Source organism: Danio rerio, chromosome 5, assembly GCF_049306965.1.
Source record: "Danio rerio strain Tuebingen ecotype United States chromosome 5, GRCz12tu, whole genome shotgun sequence".
NCBI lineage: Eukaryota > Metazoa > Chordata > Actinopteri > Cypriniformes > Danionidae > Danio > Danio rerio.
Window position 1 is genome coordinate 4,255,062 of NC_133180.1, and position 20,244 is coordinate 4,275,305.

The 20,244-nt window shown below is 42.1% G+C and overlaps 1 protein-coding gene across 18 annotated transcripts in view; it reads right to left on the reverse strand.

Annotated features, from left to right (window-relative positions):
- The window catches only part of srrm3 (serine/arginine repetitive matrix 3), a 207,346-nt gene that overhangs the window by 87,306 nt on the left and 99,796 nt on the right, over positions 1-20,244 (reverse strand). For all 18 annotated transcript variants that reach the window (XR_012406642.1, XR_012406641.1, XM_073951857.1 and 15 more), the window contains exon 2: positions 8,871-9,121. Coding sequence is in view for 16 of the 18 variants with exons in the window: in XM_073951857.1 (XP_073807958.1) it covers positions 8,871-9,109 (239 nt within the window). In the remaining 2 variants the exon portion in view is untranslated. The remainder of the gene's footprint in view (positions 1-8,870; positions 9,122-20,244) is intronic.

Here is a 20,244-nt window from a genome sequence, read left to right on the forward strand (position 1 = left end):
GAATATGCGCATAACTCCCTCCCGGTCTCGTCTACGGGTTTGTCTCCCTTCCAGTGCTGTTTAGGCTACCAACCCCCTCTATTCCCTTCTCAAGAACCAGATGCCATTGTTCCCTCTGCCCAGGCATTCATTCAAAGATGTCTGCAAACATGGAGGCTTGCCAGGAAAGCCCTTATCCGGACTGGTGACAGAAACAAGGCATCTGCGGATCGCCACCGTTCCGTACCCCCTCTTTACGTGTGTGGTCAGAAAGTCTGGTTGTCCTCTAAGGATATTCCTCTCAGACTTCCCTCACGTAAATTGGGACCTAAATTCATTGGACCTTTCACCATCGTCAAGGTCCTCAGTCCAGTGTCAGTTCGACTCAAATTAAGCCCTCAGTTTAAAAACATTCACCCGGTTTTCCATGTGTCTAAAATAAAGCCCGTTTTTCGCTCCCCCCTACAGCCTTTAACCTCTGCTCCTCCACCTCCCAGACTAGTTGAGGGTACACTTACTTACACAGTCCGCCGCCTGCTGGACGTGAGGAGGAGGGGCAGAGGGTATCAATATCTGGTAGACTGGAAGGGGTATGGCCCGGAGGAGAGGTGTTGGATCCCAGCTCGGGACATTCTGGACCGCTCTCTCATTGATCAGTTTCATCAGACCCATGGTGAGTCTTTAGGGAATGCCAGGAGGCGTTCTTGAGGGAGAGGGTACTGTCACCGTACCTTGTGTTCTCACTCTCTCCAGTTCAATGTTACAGATTACCTTCAGTCACCTGCTTTTCTAGTATTCACAAGTCATCGGAGTAATTCGCTCCACCTGTTTCTCATCCCTGTGTTCCTATTTATAGCACGTCATTTCCCTTTATGTTTGTCAGTCTGTTGTCGTTGGTGTGTGTGTATAACGGTCTGTTACTCACCCCATATTTGTGTCCAGGGCTGCCAGTGAACGAGTCTCCCGTTTGTTTCTGGACTGTTTTTCCACGGCACTCCCCCGGCACTCACCCGATTGGGTTTTTTGTTCCTTTGCAAAGACTTTCTCCTTAATAAACACTTTGTGTTCTGCACTTGAGTTCACTCCTTCTTCTACCCGTGACACTATGTCTCCCGGCTGGCCTGGGAATGCCTCGGGATCCCCCTAGAGGAGCTGGAGGAAGTGTCTAGGGATAGGGAAGTCTGGGGTTCTCTTTTAAGACTACTGCCCCCGCTACCCGGCCCCGGAAAAGCGGCAGAAAATGAATGAATGAATGAATGAATGAATGAGAGTTTTTGTCTTCCTTTTAGTCCAAATATCTAAAAATTCTTAAATCGGGAAGAATTTTCTAGACTAGCGAAAAATATTGTCTTGTTTTCAGAAATGAAGTGAGTTTTACCCGCAGTATGTTTAGCATGGGGGTAAGGTATGCTACCAATGGGCGAGCAAAATAATCTCGTTTTTACTTAGAAATAAGATTATCCTACACTGTATGAAATGTTGGGTTCAACACAACTAATTTGTTTTGGGATAACATGAAGGAATTAAATTAAACAATACTTAAGTTTACATACTTAAGTGGATTGATACCCCAAAAAGCTCAAGAATGGCGTTTTAGCTCAGTGAATTACTGATTTTTTTTAATTTCTGGTGCAACTCCAGAGGTGTTATTCACCACTGCTGATATTTTCACACTTCTTCAGCTCGATTCTCCTGTGTTTGTTGTGCAAACCACCTATTACCTGTGAGCCTGGCACATTTGTTTACTCAGGCCCCGTTTACACTAATGCGTTTTCTTTTTAAAACGCATACGTTTTGCTACGGTTCCGCCATCCGTCCACACTACGCCGGAGTTTTCGAGCGCCGAAAACTGAGCATTTTGGAAACGCTGGAGAGGCCTTTTTCATTCTGAAGTGCTGCTGCTCCGTCTCAGTGTGGATAAGGGAAAACAGAGACATCTGAAAACGGAGGCGGGGCTGCTGAGATTCGCTACCTGATTGGAGCTTTTGTGTCATTGCGTATCCTTCCCTTATTCGTCAAGCCCCTATCACATGACTATAACACATGGCTTTAACGCTACCGGAAGACAGCAGACCAGCCTTCACTGTAAACAACAACACGGACACAGAAATGGGAGCGTTGTTTGCACTATTGTCTGTTTTAGGCGCCATTGTGCAGTTTTTCATTTGTTACGTTTAGTAACAACTCGACCTCGTCGTCTGTCCACAAAAATACCTCTCTTGCTTTCTTTGCCATCGCGTTCATTGTTCAGCCAATGTTTGTTGACTAACAATAACCACATGCCGAGCGAGATGCATGCTTTCTGTTTATGCATGCCCAGAGTGCGCGAATGGTCATGTGATATACGTTTTTGGTGGCGTAGTGTGGACGGAGATATGTTCAGAGACGCTAGGTGAAAAGCTAGTGTGGACGCGGATAGTTTTTGATCTAAAACGCCGTTTTAAAACTAAAACTCACTAGTGTAAACGGGGCCTTAGAGTAGCTCCGATTCAAAGCAGGCCAAACCTCTGTGTGTGACATAGAAAAATTTAGGAAGTACAGCTGCCTTGAACCGGGCCGAATAACACTTGTCCCTTCTCCCGTCTCCCCCCAATGGCCCACACTCACATTGCATTCAAGCCTGAGCACGCTTACGTCATCAATGATGCACTGTTTTGATTAAGAAACGCTCTCGCTCAGCACAGTGGAGATTTCTTTAGTTATATCATGTTAGTCGTTTGAGATGCGGTGACACACAGTCAAATATTTACTGAACAGATCAGCCACTTTTGACGCTCATAAACGCTCAAAGTCCTCGTGCTGCAGGAATCAGGAGGTTTGCTGAAGGTGCAGCTGTGGTGCAGTGAGGGGTTTCCGTCTTTAATTGACTACAACAGTTTCTGTTCATTAAACAGTAAGAAAGATTAATAAATCCACATGAAACTGTCCCGCAAAAGTCACATCATGTCTTCAGGTTTGGGCTCAGGAGCGCTTTGCACTCACACTACAAGTGTACCGCGCCTGAGCACAAGTAAACCTCGCTCTAGCACATCTCTTCCAACCGGGCCCGGGTCCGGTCAACCGAACCTGAGCCCGATTCAGAGCACTCACACTTCTCAAACAATCTGGGAAACGGGCCTGGGCACAGTTCGGATAGCATTGTGTGAGTACGCCCTCAGAAATTGACTGACCTGCAAACATTAAAGAGACACACATTCATATTTGCGGTGGTGAATAAACAGCAAACATATTTTTTGAGTGCATTTACACAACTGGTTTCAGCTTGTTTTGAGGAAAACTCACTTCATTTTGACACATTATTTCTGAAAGCAAGACAACAGTTTTGCCAGTGGCGTAGCGGACGGGCCCGCAGGGCACGCACCGCGAGGAGGCCCCGCGTGATTAGGGGGTCCCGCGTCGTCGTGATTTTCAATAATTAAAAATCCACCGGCGAACGCAATAATCAAACTCTTGGGAACAACTGTGGTCGGAACCAAAGTTCACACGTCTGTGTTCTCTGAACACCTCTCAAGCGGTGGACTACTTAATTCTGATTGCTTGCCGCCAATGTTGCCAACTTAGCGACTTTGTCACTAGATTTAGCGACTTTTCAGACCGCCTTAGCGACAAATCTAGCGACTTTTTTTGTGTTATTGGAGATTTTTTTTAGACTGTCATTTGTCCATACTGTAACGTCCCTACTCTTCTCAACGAGCTGCGTGTGATGCCGCCGGCCCCTCCCCCGCCTCACAGCACTGACAGGCGGCCCAGTCAGTCCTCGTACAGCAGCCTCTCCCACCTGCAGCCCGAGAGCAGATCACTCCTCTGCGTACCGACGACAAATGATTTAGCACAGGCAGTGTGAAGGTATTTCCCTTGTACAGTCAAATCTACTTCTACTTTATTTTAACAATTTAATTGGAGCGTTTATTATTTTCTTGTTTACAATCACAGATATTTTAGTGACAGTTTCTGAACTTGTCTGAGTTTATTACATATGAGAGATTACTGCACATTCACTACACATCTATAATGACTTACTGTATTCAAACAGCAATAAATTTAGTTAAATAAACATGCTTATATAAAGTGTAGTGCAATTATAAATACCCCTTTATTAACCATAGGCTGTTAAACAAACAGAAACGGTAGAACGTGATGACGCCAGTGATATGCAAATTGACGTATGACGTATCCCCCCCCCCCCCCCCCCCCCTTCATCAGGGGGCCCCGTCAGCGATCCCTGCAGGGGGGCCTCTGCATTTTGCGCTACGCCACTGAGTTTTGCCTGTCTGCTTCTTGGTTTAAAATTTCTTAGATATTTAGATCAAAACAAGCCACAAACTCTAAGTAAGAAAATCCTTTTTGTTTTTGACAAGTGAAATAAAATCTAAATCGAATAATTAGATGATAAACTTCATTGTTGGTCTGCATTGTACAGAACCACGGAAGGGACGTAGTGGAGGAGAAAAAAATTGGCTGGGTGGAAAAAAAAATAATGGGTGAAAGAAAAAAAATTGGAGGGAGGAAAATATATATTTCTAAGTTTTTGCGTTCTCTCGCAAAGTTTTGCGTTCCCTTGCAAAGATGTTTTGCGTTCCCTCGCAAAGATGTTTTGCGTTCCCTCGCAAAACTGTTTCTCCACAAACACTTACTGTTCACTTCACTCACGTAAACCCTCCCGTTTTTGCCGAAATTCTCCCATATTTTACCATTCTACCCCATTTTATTTACATTAAATCTGTGCGTCGATCGTCGCCTTTCACTTTGCAAACTCTGAACCCGTAAATGCATGTATATGCGCTGACTGACAGACGCGCTCCGTACAATAAACTGATCCCATATCAGCGTCTATACGCGCCATTTAAAGGGACACTTCTGTTATCAAACAAGTGAGCAGCAAATGAATCTCATGTTTTGTTTAGTTTGATAACAGAGGTGTCTCTGTAAGAATGCACAGATCTATAATGAAAGCAGTCCATTACTTTAGAAACTGTTTGTGCTTATTTAAGAGAAAATAAGCTGTTTAAAATAAAACATGCAGGACGGAGATGTTTCCATATTATTCAGTGTATTTGTCTGTTTAAACATACACCCGCTCCTTTGTAAATGGCGCGTACAGACGCTGATCTGGGATCAGTTTATTGTACGGTGCGCGTCGGTCAGTCAGTGCTTATACATGCATTCACTGGTTCATAGGTAGCATATGAAAGTCAACGATTGACGCACAGTAATGTAAAGAAAGTGGGGTAGAATGGTAAAATACGGGAGAATTTCGGAAAACACGGGAGGGTTAACATGAGAGAAGTGAACAGGAAGTGTTTGTGGAGAAACATTTTTGCGAGAGAACGCAAAACATCTTTGCGAAGGAACGCAAAACTTTGCGAGAGAACGCAAAAACTAAGAAATATATATTTTCCTTCCTCCCATTTTTTTCTTTCACCCATTTTTTTTTCACCCAGCCAATTTTTTTTCCTCCACTACGTCCCTTCCGGGGTAGCATTGAGCAATCAAAGGGAAAAAAAGCACTGAAAGTGTCTGATTTCCACCCGGAATATGAGTTGAAAGTGCTAATAAAGTGAATGAGTGAAGGCAGAAACGCAGGCCTGCTCAGCAGCTCATTCACCGCGCGTTTAAGCATGTTAGCAGATTTCTAATCCCGAAGTGCAGCGATCTGTCCTGATCTTTTGTGCGCTGCAGCAGTGTTTGTGTGCTTTATCAGCTTCATCATTCATTCCGCCTGAAGGTCACGCAGCTGCTGTTTAATTAGAGACCCTTCAAAAAAACCCGTCAGGACTGGAGGATCAGGACCCAAATCCTCCATCACATCCAAAACACCGCAGGCACCATCCAATCCCTCACATTTCACCCAAATATCACAGTGACGTTTTCCTGAATAAACGCTGCAGATTTTCATGCACTAAAACACTAAATTATAAAAATGTCCTAGTTTGATTTGTGTTTACAACGATTATGACTTTCAGCATATCTAAAGTGCTATTTCATCGCATGGTTATGACTAGGCCCACACGGAATCTGTGTGCGCAGATTTTTAGACCATCATTGAGTCTATTTATTTGTGTAAATGTGTGTCAATTTATATTTATTACATTATTTTATTTATTTAAATTAATTTAACTAATATTATTATGAAATATTAATATTACATGTATTATATGAGGCGAGGCAGTAGCGCAGTAGGTAGTGCTGGTAGGTTTCCCCCACAGTCCAAACACATGCGGTACAGGTGAATTGGGTAGGCTAAATTGTCCGTAGTATATGAATGTGAATGTGTGTGTGGATGTTTCCCAGAGATGGGTTGCAGCTGGAAGGGTATCCGCTGTGTAAAAACTTGCTGGATAAGTTGGTGGTTCATTCCGCCGACCTCGGATTAATAAAGGGACTAAGCCGACAAGAAAGTCAATGACATGTTTGATTAAATCACACTGAACTGAGCTAAACTGAACTGAACTGAACTTAAACACTAAAACCTGAACCACACTGTTCCAGTTACTATGACCATTTATGTGAAGCTGCTTTGACACAATCTACATTGTAAAAGCGCTATACAAATAAAGCTGAATTGAATTGAATTGAACATGTATTATATGAGAGACTTGCTTTGTTTACCAAATAAGTGGATCGAATTGGATTTGCATAGTAAACATAAAATAAAAGTAAAAAAAAAAAAAAGTTTTATGTCATATATTAAGTTTTTAGTAAAATCATTCTGCCTATATCCACAGATCTTTTACAAAATTCCCAGCAGAAATAGGAAAAAATCGGTCGGTTGGTCAGTCAGAAAGTCAGTCAGTCGACCACCTCTGGTGGATTCGTGAAAAAAAAAATTGTAGCGCCTGAGACGCATTTTATTCTGAATGCAGACCTCTACTTCAATCTTCAGTGCTAATTCACCCTCACGCTCCATAATAACATCACAACCTAGAAGACAAACTTTTAACCTCAACAAGAAATCATGTCACGATTTTATCTCTGAGATCTGGTCACACCCCTATATATATATATATATATATATATATATATATATATATATATATATATATATATATATATATATATATATATATATATATATATATATATATATATATAGAGCAGTGTTTGTTTTGTCCACAAGATGTTGCTATGACACTGTTTTATTTAGGTATTTTGACGTTTCTTGTGTTGTTTGAGCTTCTTGGCATACCGTAGTGTTGATAAATGCGCAGTGCGCCGTAATTTCCTCAGTTTGAGTTATCAACACTGATAGGTAAGACGTGTTCATGATAGCAGGATCCTTATCTAAAATACATCTTTGTTATTAATGCTCAAGAGTTTTGTTTACTGAGATATTCTGTGTACTAAATTGTTAAAGAGCAAATGCAGAGTTATATAAAAAGTTAAAAGGTTGTTTTATTTTATATTGTTGTTATAAAGTGATTTAGGGAATGTACGGCTCATGCAAAGCCATTGTGTTGCAGTATAAGTGGCAGTAGTTAATATTAATGAATGTTTTGAAGATATTGTATTGAGATTTAACTGAGTTTGTGTTATCAACACTGATAGGTGCCCTTCTGTCGAATAAATGGTCACGATCGCGAACCTCTCTTTGCCTGCATCTCCTGTTTACCACACCACAACACATTCAACACAACGCAGAGTAGCAGCGGTGGTGTTAGAGGCCAGCGAGCACGCAGAAAGCGAGTGGGTTACATATATATATATATATATATATATATATATATATATATATATATATATATATATATATATATATATATATATATATATATATAWATATATATATATATATATATATATATATATATATATATATATATATATATATATTGTTATGTATTTGTGTTTTTGTGCTCTGTTTCTCTGTGTTTTTTTCCCCTCTCTCTCTCTCTCTCTCGCTCTGTTCTCCCATATCTGCTCTCATGTATTCTCAGGTTCCGTTCATTGGTCCATTCAGCTGTCAGTCATTCCTCCCCGGTTACGTCACTCTTACGTCACATCCAATAAGCAAAGACCACCAGTGTTAAAAGCGCGCGCCAGACCACTCGCTCTTTCTTGCTTGCATTTTTCTCTTTTGCTGTTTTGTCGCTTGTTTGTATTTACCGCGTGCGTTTTGAAATAACCCGTCTAACTGTGTATTTTGTTGTTGCTCGTTCTGTGTGCACGTTATCCGTCCGTTATTCGTACATTGTTCTTAGTTTATCGTTGTTTACGAGGCTTGGACGAAGCGGACAGGTAAGAAGGTCACGTGACAAACATTTCGCAACACATAGGACTACTCTGCTGTCTAGTACACTAGGTTAGGGGCGAGCGCCACTCCTTGTACTTTTTGGATAGCTAGATAGAGTAGATAGTTAAGACTCGGAAGATCTTCGTGTGTTAATTAAACTGTTTTTCACATAGTTAGCTAGATGCTTCTGGGAAGTTAGATTTAGTTGAGGTTTTGTTCTTTTCATTTCTTTAGCGCCGCCCGCGTCCCTTCTGCCAGCTCTCTTGTTTTTTTCCCGTCTTTATTTGTCTCAGTGTTGTATATATTGTAAATAGTATATTTTTGCCTTACTTTTTCTTTATTTTTAATTAATTCGTTGTTGTCGTTCACTTTGGGATTGTAAATAAAAACACACATATTTTGGCATTACTTTGGTTGTCTTTCCACTCATTCACTGTTTATATAAATATATTTTAATTAAATAAATGTCAAACCCCACAACCCTAGACTAACATCAGGGGTTTGTAACAATATATATATATATATATATATATATATATATATATATATATATATATATATATATATATATATATATATATATAAGTATTATATATAAGTAATAATATTTAAGTATATATATATATAGTGTGGAGGTTTATCAATTGTATCAGAGACTCACCCCTGCTCCTCCATCATCTCCTGCAGCTCCATGCATTTCAGCTCCACCCTCCTCTTCCTCTCATGGTCCAGGATCTCTCTGTGAGTCTTCTTCACCAGGACAGGTTCAGATGGGACGCCCTGCTCCTCTTCCTCCTCCGGCTCCTCAGTGGTAGGACGGGGGATGGCTGGAGCCTCTGACTGCAGCGGGACGCCATTCGCAGAGTCCTCAGGGGAGGAAACCCTCGCCCCATCATACATGACCACAGCTCTCTGAAACACACACACAAATACAGCAGGTCAGCAAATGCAGCATTTACAGTTAAAGTGAGAACCATTACCCCCCCTGTCTATTTTTTCAAACCACCAACTACTCCAGCATATATTTTACAGAGTAAATGCCCTTCCAGCCGCAACCCATCACTGGGAAACACCCATACACTCTCACATTCACACACACTCATACACTACGGCCAATTTGGTCTATTCAATTCACCTATAGCGCATGTGTTTGGACTGTGAGAGAAACCGGAGCACCCGGAGGAAATCCATGCCAACACGGGGAGAACATGCAAACTCCACACAGAAATGCCAACTGGCCCATCCGGGACTCAGCAACAGTCCTAACCACTAAGCCGCCATGCCGCATCCTACTCTACGCAGATTTTGCTTTTTTTTTTTTTTAATGGCAACAGTCCTTACCATGCAATAATGATAAAACTCCACCAAATTCCTGTATACCATCTCCAGAATATCTTGGCTCATGCCAAATTGTTGTAACATCCTAATAAGATCTAATCTCTGAGTTGCTTTTTTTTAAAAATGCATTCCACATTTCCAGCAAATGTCAATTTACTGTCAATAAATGTTCCTAAACATCCACTAAATAAGTTGGCGGTTCATTCCGCTGTGGTGACCCCTGATTAATAAAGGAAATAAGCCTAAAAGAAAATGAATGAATGAATAAAAGTTCCTAAATATTTAAAACATCCAACTGTGTCTATTTCATGCAAGAACCAGAGGTTTCAAACCTTGAGTAAGAATTTGGCTGCATCTGAAATTGCATGTCTCCATACTATATAGTATGCTAAAATCAGTATATAAGCCGAGTAATATGTCGGAATTCATAAAATTGGAAAAAAACAGTATACGAGAAGTACCTGGATGACCTACTACTTCTGGCGAGATTCTGAAGAGTGCATTCAATGCACGCTACGCTATCCCATGATGCACCACTAGAGAATTCATGAATGGGGAGTGAAGGGACGCAACGTGACCAGGACAAAATGGCGAATGTTGTACGTCCGAGTTCCATTCATACTGATTACATTCATACTGTACAGAACGTACCTTTCTCACGGTCAAGTAGTACATTTAAACTCATATGTAGTACCTGCGTGGTAGTAGGCGATTAAGGATGCAGCCCTGGTCTGTTCCTGCTGATTACAATCTCATTAATTTTATTACAAGTTATCCTAACGGCACGAATGGCGTGAAATGGCACAAATGAGAAAATGTGCCCCAGTGATGCATTTGAGATTGTCAAAAATGTACACGCCGCTCTCTAGGGGATTTGTAAAAAACAAAAACTGCAAGAAAACATAGCCCAGGGAAAACATTTGTCAGTTCTCAAAAATATAGCCCTGGGCACATATTTCCATTGAGCCTGGGTTATCATTTTTTGTATGCACATCTTCATATTGTATGCACATCTTGGCCTTTCCATCAAGCATTTTTTATGCAATAATCCAAAATGTGCATAAAAATAGGTGGAAGGAAACTAAGCCACTGTAATAATACAGGGTCCCACACAATTTTCCCAACACAACTTAACAAAATTAGGTGGATTGAACATAAAAATTAAGTTTCACAAAAAAACTCTACAGTATTGTGTTGTTTATGCTCACTTCAAATACGTAGTTTGAACAAGTAGCAAAAAAAAAATACTTTAAAGTCACCAGTGATGGGTAAATAAATAAACAGCGTTACTAACGGCAATACTTTTTTCAGTAACGAGTTATCAAATGAATTACTGTTTACCCTGTTACAGCACCATTACCCTTACTGACAATAAAATGCGCATTATTATAATTGAGAACACAATCTGTTTTCATGAGAGCAGGACCTCTCTTCTCTGGGGTGGGTGTGTACATTTCCATTGTTTGCCAATCAGAGGTAGAGTAGGACAGGTATTCACCAAGTGTCTACCTCCCGCTATCCCTCGTGAAGCTAATACGGAAGTAACTGAAACTGTAATTCACTGAAATTCTGCTAGTCCTATGGAGCGAATTTCCATTGAGCCCACTGTTAGAATGGCCAACTTTACAGAAGAAAACAGGTGCTTATAGCCTGTTACTAAGAAAGATTTTGGTTGATAAAGCTAATATTACCCTTCATGACAACTGTGAGGGAGGAATTTTTTTAACTCATCCGTTTCTTTTATATTAAGTTATATTAAGTTTGCATAATTAAGGTCGTGGCCACTTAAGTGACAGCTAGGTCTCGCTGGTCACTTCACCTCAGCTGATTCCGGCTGATTAGCCGCTGAACTTGGCATACACATCATATTTTTGTTTTGTTTTATGTGGCTTTACACAGTCAGTAAGTTGACGTGGGTTTCCTCCTGGTGCTCCGGTTTCCCACACAGTCCAAAGACATGCGGTACAGGTGAATTGGGTAGGCTAAATTGTACGTAGTGTATGAGTGTGTGTGTGTGTGTGGATGTTTCCCAGAGATGGGTTGCAGCTGGAAGGGCATCCGCTGGGTAAAAACGTGCTGGATAAGTTGGCGGTTCATTCCACTGTGGCGACCCCGGATTAATAAAAGGTCTAAGCCGACAAGAAAATGAATGAATGAATGCACAGTCAGTTACATTTTGGAAATGTTTTTTATAATTATCAGATGATATGGCATGCTCTGTGCACTTAATTGTGCTCACAAACCATTCACGTGGCCTCCATTTTCCAGGTGAATTAAATTATATACTTATATACCATCTCTATAAACGTATTTGTTTTATTTAAGATCGTTTATAAATGTCTTTAGACCTGTAAAGCACTCCAGAATGTGCCAGATTGATTAGCTGTAGGCCACTGAGAGTGTCTGGTGTGCCGTGTTGTGGCGCATGCGGTGCCTCAGTCAAAGTTAATTTAGTATGTGTGGTTATTAGTCTCGGTGTACAAGCTCGGCACTTGTACACCGAGACTATACAAACTATACAAAGACACAAATGATTGTGTACTCTCTACTAGGTGTGGGAGTCATACATGTACGCTCTGTCTGGCTGTCTGTTGCAAACACAGAACGTGGGAGCTCTTGGGTCCGCCCCCTTGTTACGTTGGGCGGAAAGCAGAAACTAAAGGTGCGTTCGACTTCATGCATCGCTGCGCAGATCGATGGAAATCTGTCTTAAAACGGTGCATGCTGGTTAGAAATCTTGTCCGGATTGATGCTGCGCCGACGCCACGTGACTGTCACATGTGGCATCAAAGTACCGCGACAGCGCTCCGAGATCAAACGGCAGACTCAGACCATGCAGCTTCTGAAGAGCGACTGCAGGAGCTCTGATGACGACACCGATATTACACGATTGGCCGAGTTCACCACATGACAACAAACACGTGTATTTCGGGTTTATAATTGGACAAATTCCGATTCAAAAGTTTCAAAACACTTTTCACACCCTCTCTATCCTGTACACATCTTGCTTATTAAAAGACTACCAATATTATACTGCAGTAATCATCTTTAGTTAAATAATCTGGTTATAAAGGTTAGCTTGTTTGCACAGGTTTATTTTCAACCTTTTTTATACAGACTATTTACTGCATTCAGCTCCATGAATTATTTAAATGATAAATTTTAGCGAATAACCTAAATATAAACTCAAATAAGTCTTACAGACTTGAAATAAAATAATCATCATCATTGATCCTGCCACCCTTAAGCTTTCTTAACAAATTAAGTTAAATAACTATTTTATTAAATAATTCTAAAATGGTTTTATTATTATAATATAAATATATATTTATAGGCTACCTGCTCTTTCTGGGAAACTAAATCTGTAGCTCACTTATTTTACCTTTTGTTCAATCTTTTCAACACAATCATTTTGGATTAAAGTGCTTTTTTGAAAATGCTTTCATCATCCAAAATAATCTCATTTCTAAAAACTTAATCAAAACACCTTGTTTTGCGTTTTAAATTGTAAATTTTTATATCTATAAATGTACACATATGTAAACCCCTTTTTAGCATATTCAAACAAGAAGTATTAGCCTAAAGATTGATGTTTAACTCTTAGAATTTGTGCTTATTGCTTTGTATTTACTAGACCTGTTCGTTTTTATGTTTATATTAACCTCTCATTTCCCCTTATTTCTCTCATGCATTTGTTATAAATTTTATTGATAATTCTCCCTTGTTAAAAAAAACTACAGTTTGTAGAGACTGTATTCTGTTTTAATTGTAAATGTTTTGTTGTTATAAATAAAAATGAATAAAAAACAATGATGACGCCATGTGATCGGTCATCATAACTTCAGCAACTTTGAGCCCCGAAGTGTCCAGCTGTCCAGCTTGACGGCTCCGTTTTCAACTCCGCCCCCGCCTTTGCTCAGCTAATCTCGTTAATCACCGGCTGCAGCTGAGCTTCATGTCGAACGCACCTAAATTTTCATGTGAAGCAACACGCCCCTAAAACAGAGAGCTGTGTACACGCCCACAACATGACACTGTTTAACACATTATAATAATAAAAAACTGAACTGTGTGTTAAACTGAACCTAAACTGGCACACTCAGAAGAACCATATTATTAATATTAAATCATAAAAAAAGGGGTAAACTATGTGCCCTTTAAAGTCACGCAATAGTTACTTTCCCTGGTTATTAGTTACTTTTATAATGCTATAACTCAATTACTATTTGTGAGAAGTAGCTTGTAACTAAGGGTGCTTTCACACCTGCCTTATTTAGTTGGATTGAATCGCACTAGAGTTCGTTTCCCCTTTTGGTGCGGTTCGTTTGGGCAGGTGAGAATGCAGCAATCGTACTCGAGTGCGCACCAAAAGCGGACCAAATAACCGTTCCGAGACCTGCTCGAAGAGGTGGTCTCGGTACGCTTTCAAACAAACCCTGGAGCGGTTCGTTTGTGGTGAGAGTATGATCCGTACTAAAACATGTCCAACAGCAAAAAGTGCTGCGCCTTTTGGACTAATCCACCTGCCGTAGGCCGATGCACTGTGCATTATGGGATATGGAGGAAAATATTTGTTGACAACACTTTACCAACAGAGAGAGAGGGGGGAGAAAACATTACCTGATGGATCGTTGGTAATATTTACGCAAGATGACCATGTCGCAGTTTAGCTAAATTAATTCACGTCTCCTCCTGAAGTGACGAGCGATGCATTAAACACTGTTTTCCAGACGCAGACGCGCTTCATTTTCATAATGTATAGTGTGAGATTTTCCTTTTTTCCCTTATGTGGCACCAGCTTCAGCGAAGTATCAGCGAGTCGACTCGGAGACAGGAGAAGAGACCAAGCTGTATTAGAATGGTTTATTCTGCAGTCTGACAAGATACAGGATGAGCAGAGATATTTATACACACAGGGCTGATAGCAAAAAGGCACCCCAAATATGGGCAGGTCATACAGCATTTCGTGTAAACATGAATAAGCATTTTCATCTCTAAGCATGAATAAGCATATGTTCATCTCTGGGCTAAGTAGGTCACAGTGGAAAATAAGAGAAGATATAAGTTGCAGACAGGAACCCCTCCCTAGCCTGAAGAGCATGATACCGCAAACGCCTCAAGATAGCAAGCAAGCATGAAGAGAGAACAAAATGTTCTCTCAGTCCCCTCTTTTAGGCCGCAGGCCTAACACATAAGTTTATCAGTTTGGCCCATCATACTATTCATGGTAGCATAAACACGATTCATCAAACATTGTAAGAGAAAAGGGCCACAGCAACAAATCAACACAAGAATAATACATACAGGAATCATCATTGTAAGAAAGGGCGTCACCCAGCCGAATAGGTCCTTCATCCAACCCCATGTGGTGTCAACAACATAATCAGAAGTCATGGCAGTTTTAAGTCCTTGAAGAGTGGACATCGCAGTGTCCATCTCCTCACTATGCACATCGTCAGGTACATAGGTGCAACACGTCGTGTTTATGAGAACACACACACCCCCGAGGGAGGCTGTTAATAAATCTAGAACTACTCTGTTTTGCAAGACCATGGTACGCAAATTACCAAGCTCCTTGTTTTGAGCTTTATTAATAATTTTGGAGGCATTTAGGAATAGGCCCATGCGATAGTCTAAGGTTTCAATTCTTAAGAGAGCCTTTCCTACCCCTAAGTGGGGAAATAGAGCCAGAGCTATCTTGTCACCGGTGGTCCACAACTTAAAGTCTTCGGGTACATCAGTGCCCCAAACGGAATCATGAGGTTTCATTTCAGGTAGGCTTCGCTTGCCCCTGCTATGTGTGGACAGCTTATCTGCCGTCATGATGAAAGTGTGATCAGACACATGTATAGGTGCACATCGACCAGTCCAATTAGCTGGTAGTGACATGTAGGCGTTCTTCCCACATAACCACCACCCCCCCTGGACCACGAAAGTGCCGTCGGAGGCGGGTTGTCGCTCAGGGTGACTATTGTACCTCTCCACACCTGTTCTACCCTGAACCCATTCCTCATCACAGTTAGTTGTGTTGCCCACATAGCGGGAGCCATGTCGTTGCACATAGCATAGCGGATGGGACAAAGAGCGATTAATGAAGACCTTGTGGGCCCCTGGTGACGATTCTCTGACCTTGCCAAGATACCAAAACACTTTTCTGCAAGCAGAAGTATTGAAAGTGGTACCATAGCCTGCAACAAGAGCAAAACATTGTGCATATTGTCTAGTCATGGGTTTGGCATATAGAGGGACCTGTTTGACTGAGTGAGGCATGAGAGAGCATACATAACATCCAGATACATTATAAGAACGAGTCAAAACTTTCACATATTGATACCACATATTAGTTTCAACAGAAGTGTCAGCCCCATCCTCTGCCCATCCAAATTTATTGTCGTGAGTCCATCTCCTCACTCTCCCTGGGTCAGCATACCCAATAATCATTAACAGTCCAAACAATAACAACTCCTTCATGGTGGTCCTTTGGTCACGTGATCACAGCGTTGTGGGGCCCCAATGATCTGTAGAAACAGAGAGTCTGCAGACAGATTATCACAGTACAAAAGAATAATTAATACATCATATTTTACTCAACAGGTGCTCGTTTTATCCTAGTTGCGTGGATCCACTGTGGAGAAGAGGAGGTTAAAACGGCGGTTCTGGTTACAGCCACAACATCAGTTGGGGGGCCATATTTGGGGTCCCCCAGCTCTGTACTCATTTTATTAAATTGTCTGATCATTACTTTGTCACCCTGCTTGAAGGGGTGTGTTGGGTCTACTGGCATTGGAGCTGAACCAGAATGTATGTTAGTCCAATATGCATTCAATGTTGTTAGTAACTGTTGTGCATATTCACTCATATGGATATCCAAAGAACCATCGCCCAGTGTGGTGCCCTTTTGCCTCCATGGTGAGGGAAAGGGTCGCCCCATCACAGTCTCATAAGGAGACAGACCATGAAGGCTTTTGTGAGGAGACATCCTCATGTCTGCTAAAACGACAGGTAGTAGAGCCATCCAATTTGAATGGCCTGCATGTTGCATGGCTTTTCTCAATTTGTCCTTAATAGTTCTATTAGTTCTTTCTACTATACCAGATGATTGTGGATGGTAGGGAATGTGTAGCTGCCAATTAATTTGTAATTCTTTAGCCAGATTTTGTACCACTTTTGCAGTAAAAGAAGTTCCCTTATCTGAGTCTATGGCACATGGTATACCATATCTTGGGATAATCTCCCTTGTCAAGTATTTAATTACAGTGTTAGCATCTTCCTTACTACATGGAAAAGCTTCAACCCACTTTGAGAATTTGTCCACAAAAACCAGTAAGTATTTATTGAGACCCCTCTTTGGCAGATGTGTGAAATCTACCTGCCATTCCTGAAAAGGTGTTTCAGGAAGGGGCAATTGTTGATGTTGAGCTTTAGGTTTAGTGATGTTGTTTTGAGCACATATCAAGCATCTGTCTAGCGTATTATTAACATGGTGCTGTAAATTGTTGATGCATAAAAATGAATTCATTGTCTCTATTACCCCTCTTCGGCCGCGGTGTGTAACACCGTGAAACTCGCGGACGAGGAAAGGAGCACATGAGGAAGGAAGACAAAGACGGCCTTTGCCATCTAATATGATGCCAGCTGGGTCGGCAGAGGCATCACATGCAGCCCAATAAGTACGATCTTGAGGCGAAGCACAAGCCTGTATAGACAGGATGTCTAGTGGAGGCAGCATGCAGCTTGCTAAATAAGGGGAAGTTGAAACCATAGAGGCATTCAACCAGCTAGGTTGTTTTCCAGACTGAGCAGCTAACTTAGCCTGCGTGTCGGCGAAATTATTACCTTTAGCTTCTTCTGTGTCAAAGGTAGAGTGACCCCTTGTTTTGATGATAGCCAATGAGCGGGGAAGGCGTGCGGCCTTAATAAGGTCCATGACGAGGCTGCTGTGTGAAATAGGTTTACCATCTGCAGCCACAAATCCCCTAGAAGCCCATATGGCCCCAAAATCATGTGCAACCCCAAAAGCATATCGACTGTCAGTGTAAATGTTGACATCCTGATCAGCTGCAAGGACACATGCTCTAGTGAGGGCGATTAACTCAGCTGCTTGAGCAGAGGAGAAGGGGATGGCTGCAGCTTCTAACACAGTGTCAGGAAGTTCACATACAGCATAGCCAGTCAAATAAACACCATCCTGTGGTTTTGAACAGGAACCATCTACATAGAGATTTCGCACATTTTGCAAGGGTGTGCTTTTCAGATCAGGCCTTAGAGAGCAGTCTGAAACCACTGAGTCAACACAATTGTGATCCTCAGAAAAGTGGTCGGCTGGGACTTGTAAAAAACGCTGAAGAGCGTGGGCAACTGTATCCATTGATGAGGTGGGTTTTATAGTTAAATTTTCAGTTGCCAACAAAGTTTGTTCATATCCACATCTCCTCTGTACAGAGAGATGCTGTGTGGACAAGTGTTTGAGCATGTATTGGATTTGATGTTCACAATGCAACACTAAGGGGTGCCCTAGGACAAGTTTTTCAGCGTCCAGCACCATCAGGGCAGCAGCAGCCATGGCTTTAAGGCATGTTGGTAGGCCCTGAGCCACAGTGTCCAGTGTTTTGGATAGGAAAGCACATGGTCTGAATGACCCACCGTGTTCCTGTGCCAGAACAGCTGAGGCAGTATCAGCATGGTGTGTGACGTAAAGATGAAAAGGTAAGTCATAATTAGGTAAGCCCAGTGCAGGGGCTGAGCATAGAGCCTTTTTTAGGGCACCATATGCTTGTGTCATTTCCTCAGTCCAGGTGATGAGACTCGACATGGGGTCAGAGTGTGTGAAAGCTGACCTCAGGCACTTATCATAGTAAGAGCAGTCAGGTATCCACTGACGACAGTAATTTATCAGGCCCAGGAAGGCCATCATAGCCTGTTTAGTGGCAGGCTTTTTGCCTTCTAGAATGATACTGACCCTACTGGGCGTGAGGGCTTTTGAGCCTTGCGAGATCAGGTAGCCCAGATATGTGACAGAAGTCTTGCATAGCTGTAGCTTGGAAGGTGACACCTTAAAACCTGTTTCAGCCAGCCGTTGCAAGACAGCAATGGTGGCCTGGTGGCAGGTGGCCTCATCTTGTCCAGTCACCAATATGTCGTCTGCATATTGAAGAAAACAAGAGTTAGGAGGTAGGCACACATCAGTTAAACACTGTCTCACAGTTAGAGCAAAAACAGCTGGAGAATCAACAAAACCCTGAGGCAGTCTTGTCCAGGTGTACTGGCGACCCCTATGGGTGAAGGCGAACAGAGGCTGAGTTTGCGGCTCCACTGGTATGCTAAAAAATGCAGAACACAAGTCAACAACAGAGAAATGAGTGTGTGAGGATGGTATTGAAGCCATGATATTCGGAACATCAGGCACTATGGGTGAGACAGGTATAATAATGTCATTTATGGCCCGTAGATCTTGTGTGAGGCGCCATGTGCCATCAGGTTTCTTAACAGGGTTAATAGGGGTGTTATAAGGGCTTTTGCAAGGCACAACCACACCTTGTAAGAGGAGTTGATGTAAAACCTTGTCAATGCCCAATGCCTTTTCTTCTGTCAGGGGATATTGTTTCTTATAGATAGGGTCAGTATGTTTAATGGATGCCTCATATGGAGCGCATGCAACAAGGCCTGCGTCCTCCTTGTGGGTGGCCCACAGGGATGAGGGAACCCCATGCAAGTTAGGTATTGACGGTGTCTGAGCCACCATCGCAACATTGTGTGGGAGTGTGCTGCCGTGTAGGGCCTGAGCAGAAGGCAGGAGACATGCAGAGGTGTCAACTATCAATTTAGAGCCTGAGAAGCACAGTGACATATGTAGTTTTGACATTAAATCCCTTCCCAAAAGATTAAACGGGGAAGTTGTCATAACCACAAATCTGTGAGTAAAATGCACATGTGGGTCTTCTACAAAGGTAAATTGCAGTGGGTGTGTTAGTGGGCTAGAAAATGGGACCCCATCTATCCCTACAGAGTCAATGCTGCCCCCGGATATGGGTCCTTCATACCCCTGCCCTAAGGATGACATAGTGGCTCCTGTATCCAACAAGAAAGGGTACACCTTGCCTGCTATGCATAATTCAACAATGGGCATTTCTTCAATTAAAGGGGATGAAAAGGAAAGACTAAGCATGGCAGCTGTGGGGGCGCAACTCTGTGGGCAGCCCTATGGGCGTTGAGATTGCGATTGCCAAGGGCCAGCGTGTGGGTTATCAGCCTGTTGAGGAACAAACAGAGGCTGCCTTGGCTGATACGGCTGTGGGTGTGGCTGTTGCAGTTTGTACTGACTATTAGGCTGGGGGCCTCCCCATTGTCCCTGACTATTTCCCTGATCCATCAGCCTCTTCCTACAATCCCTGGCCCAATGACCCCTTTTCCCACAGTACCTACAGGTATCATTCTGTTTAGTTTTATCCTTCGTGTGCCCTTTACCCTGTTGAGGGCGTTGGCTTGGCATGAAAACACATGCTACGTTGGTTTTCTTCACTGTTTCAAACATGCCATCTCCCTCTAAAGTTCTAATCTGCTCCCCAGCATCTTTAACAGTCATTCTATTTCTGCCACTTAAGTGTGTTTTCAGGACATTTTTATGAGCTTCATGACAGTTATTCATGAAGGTTGACAGGAACATAGGGTTGGACTGTCCTTGATAGAGGTCAAGCCCT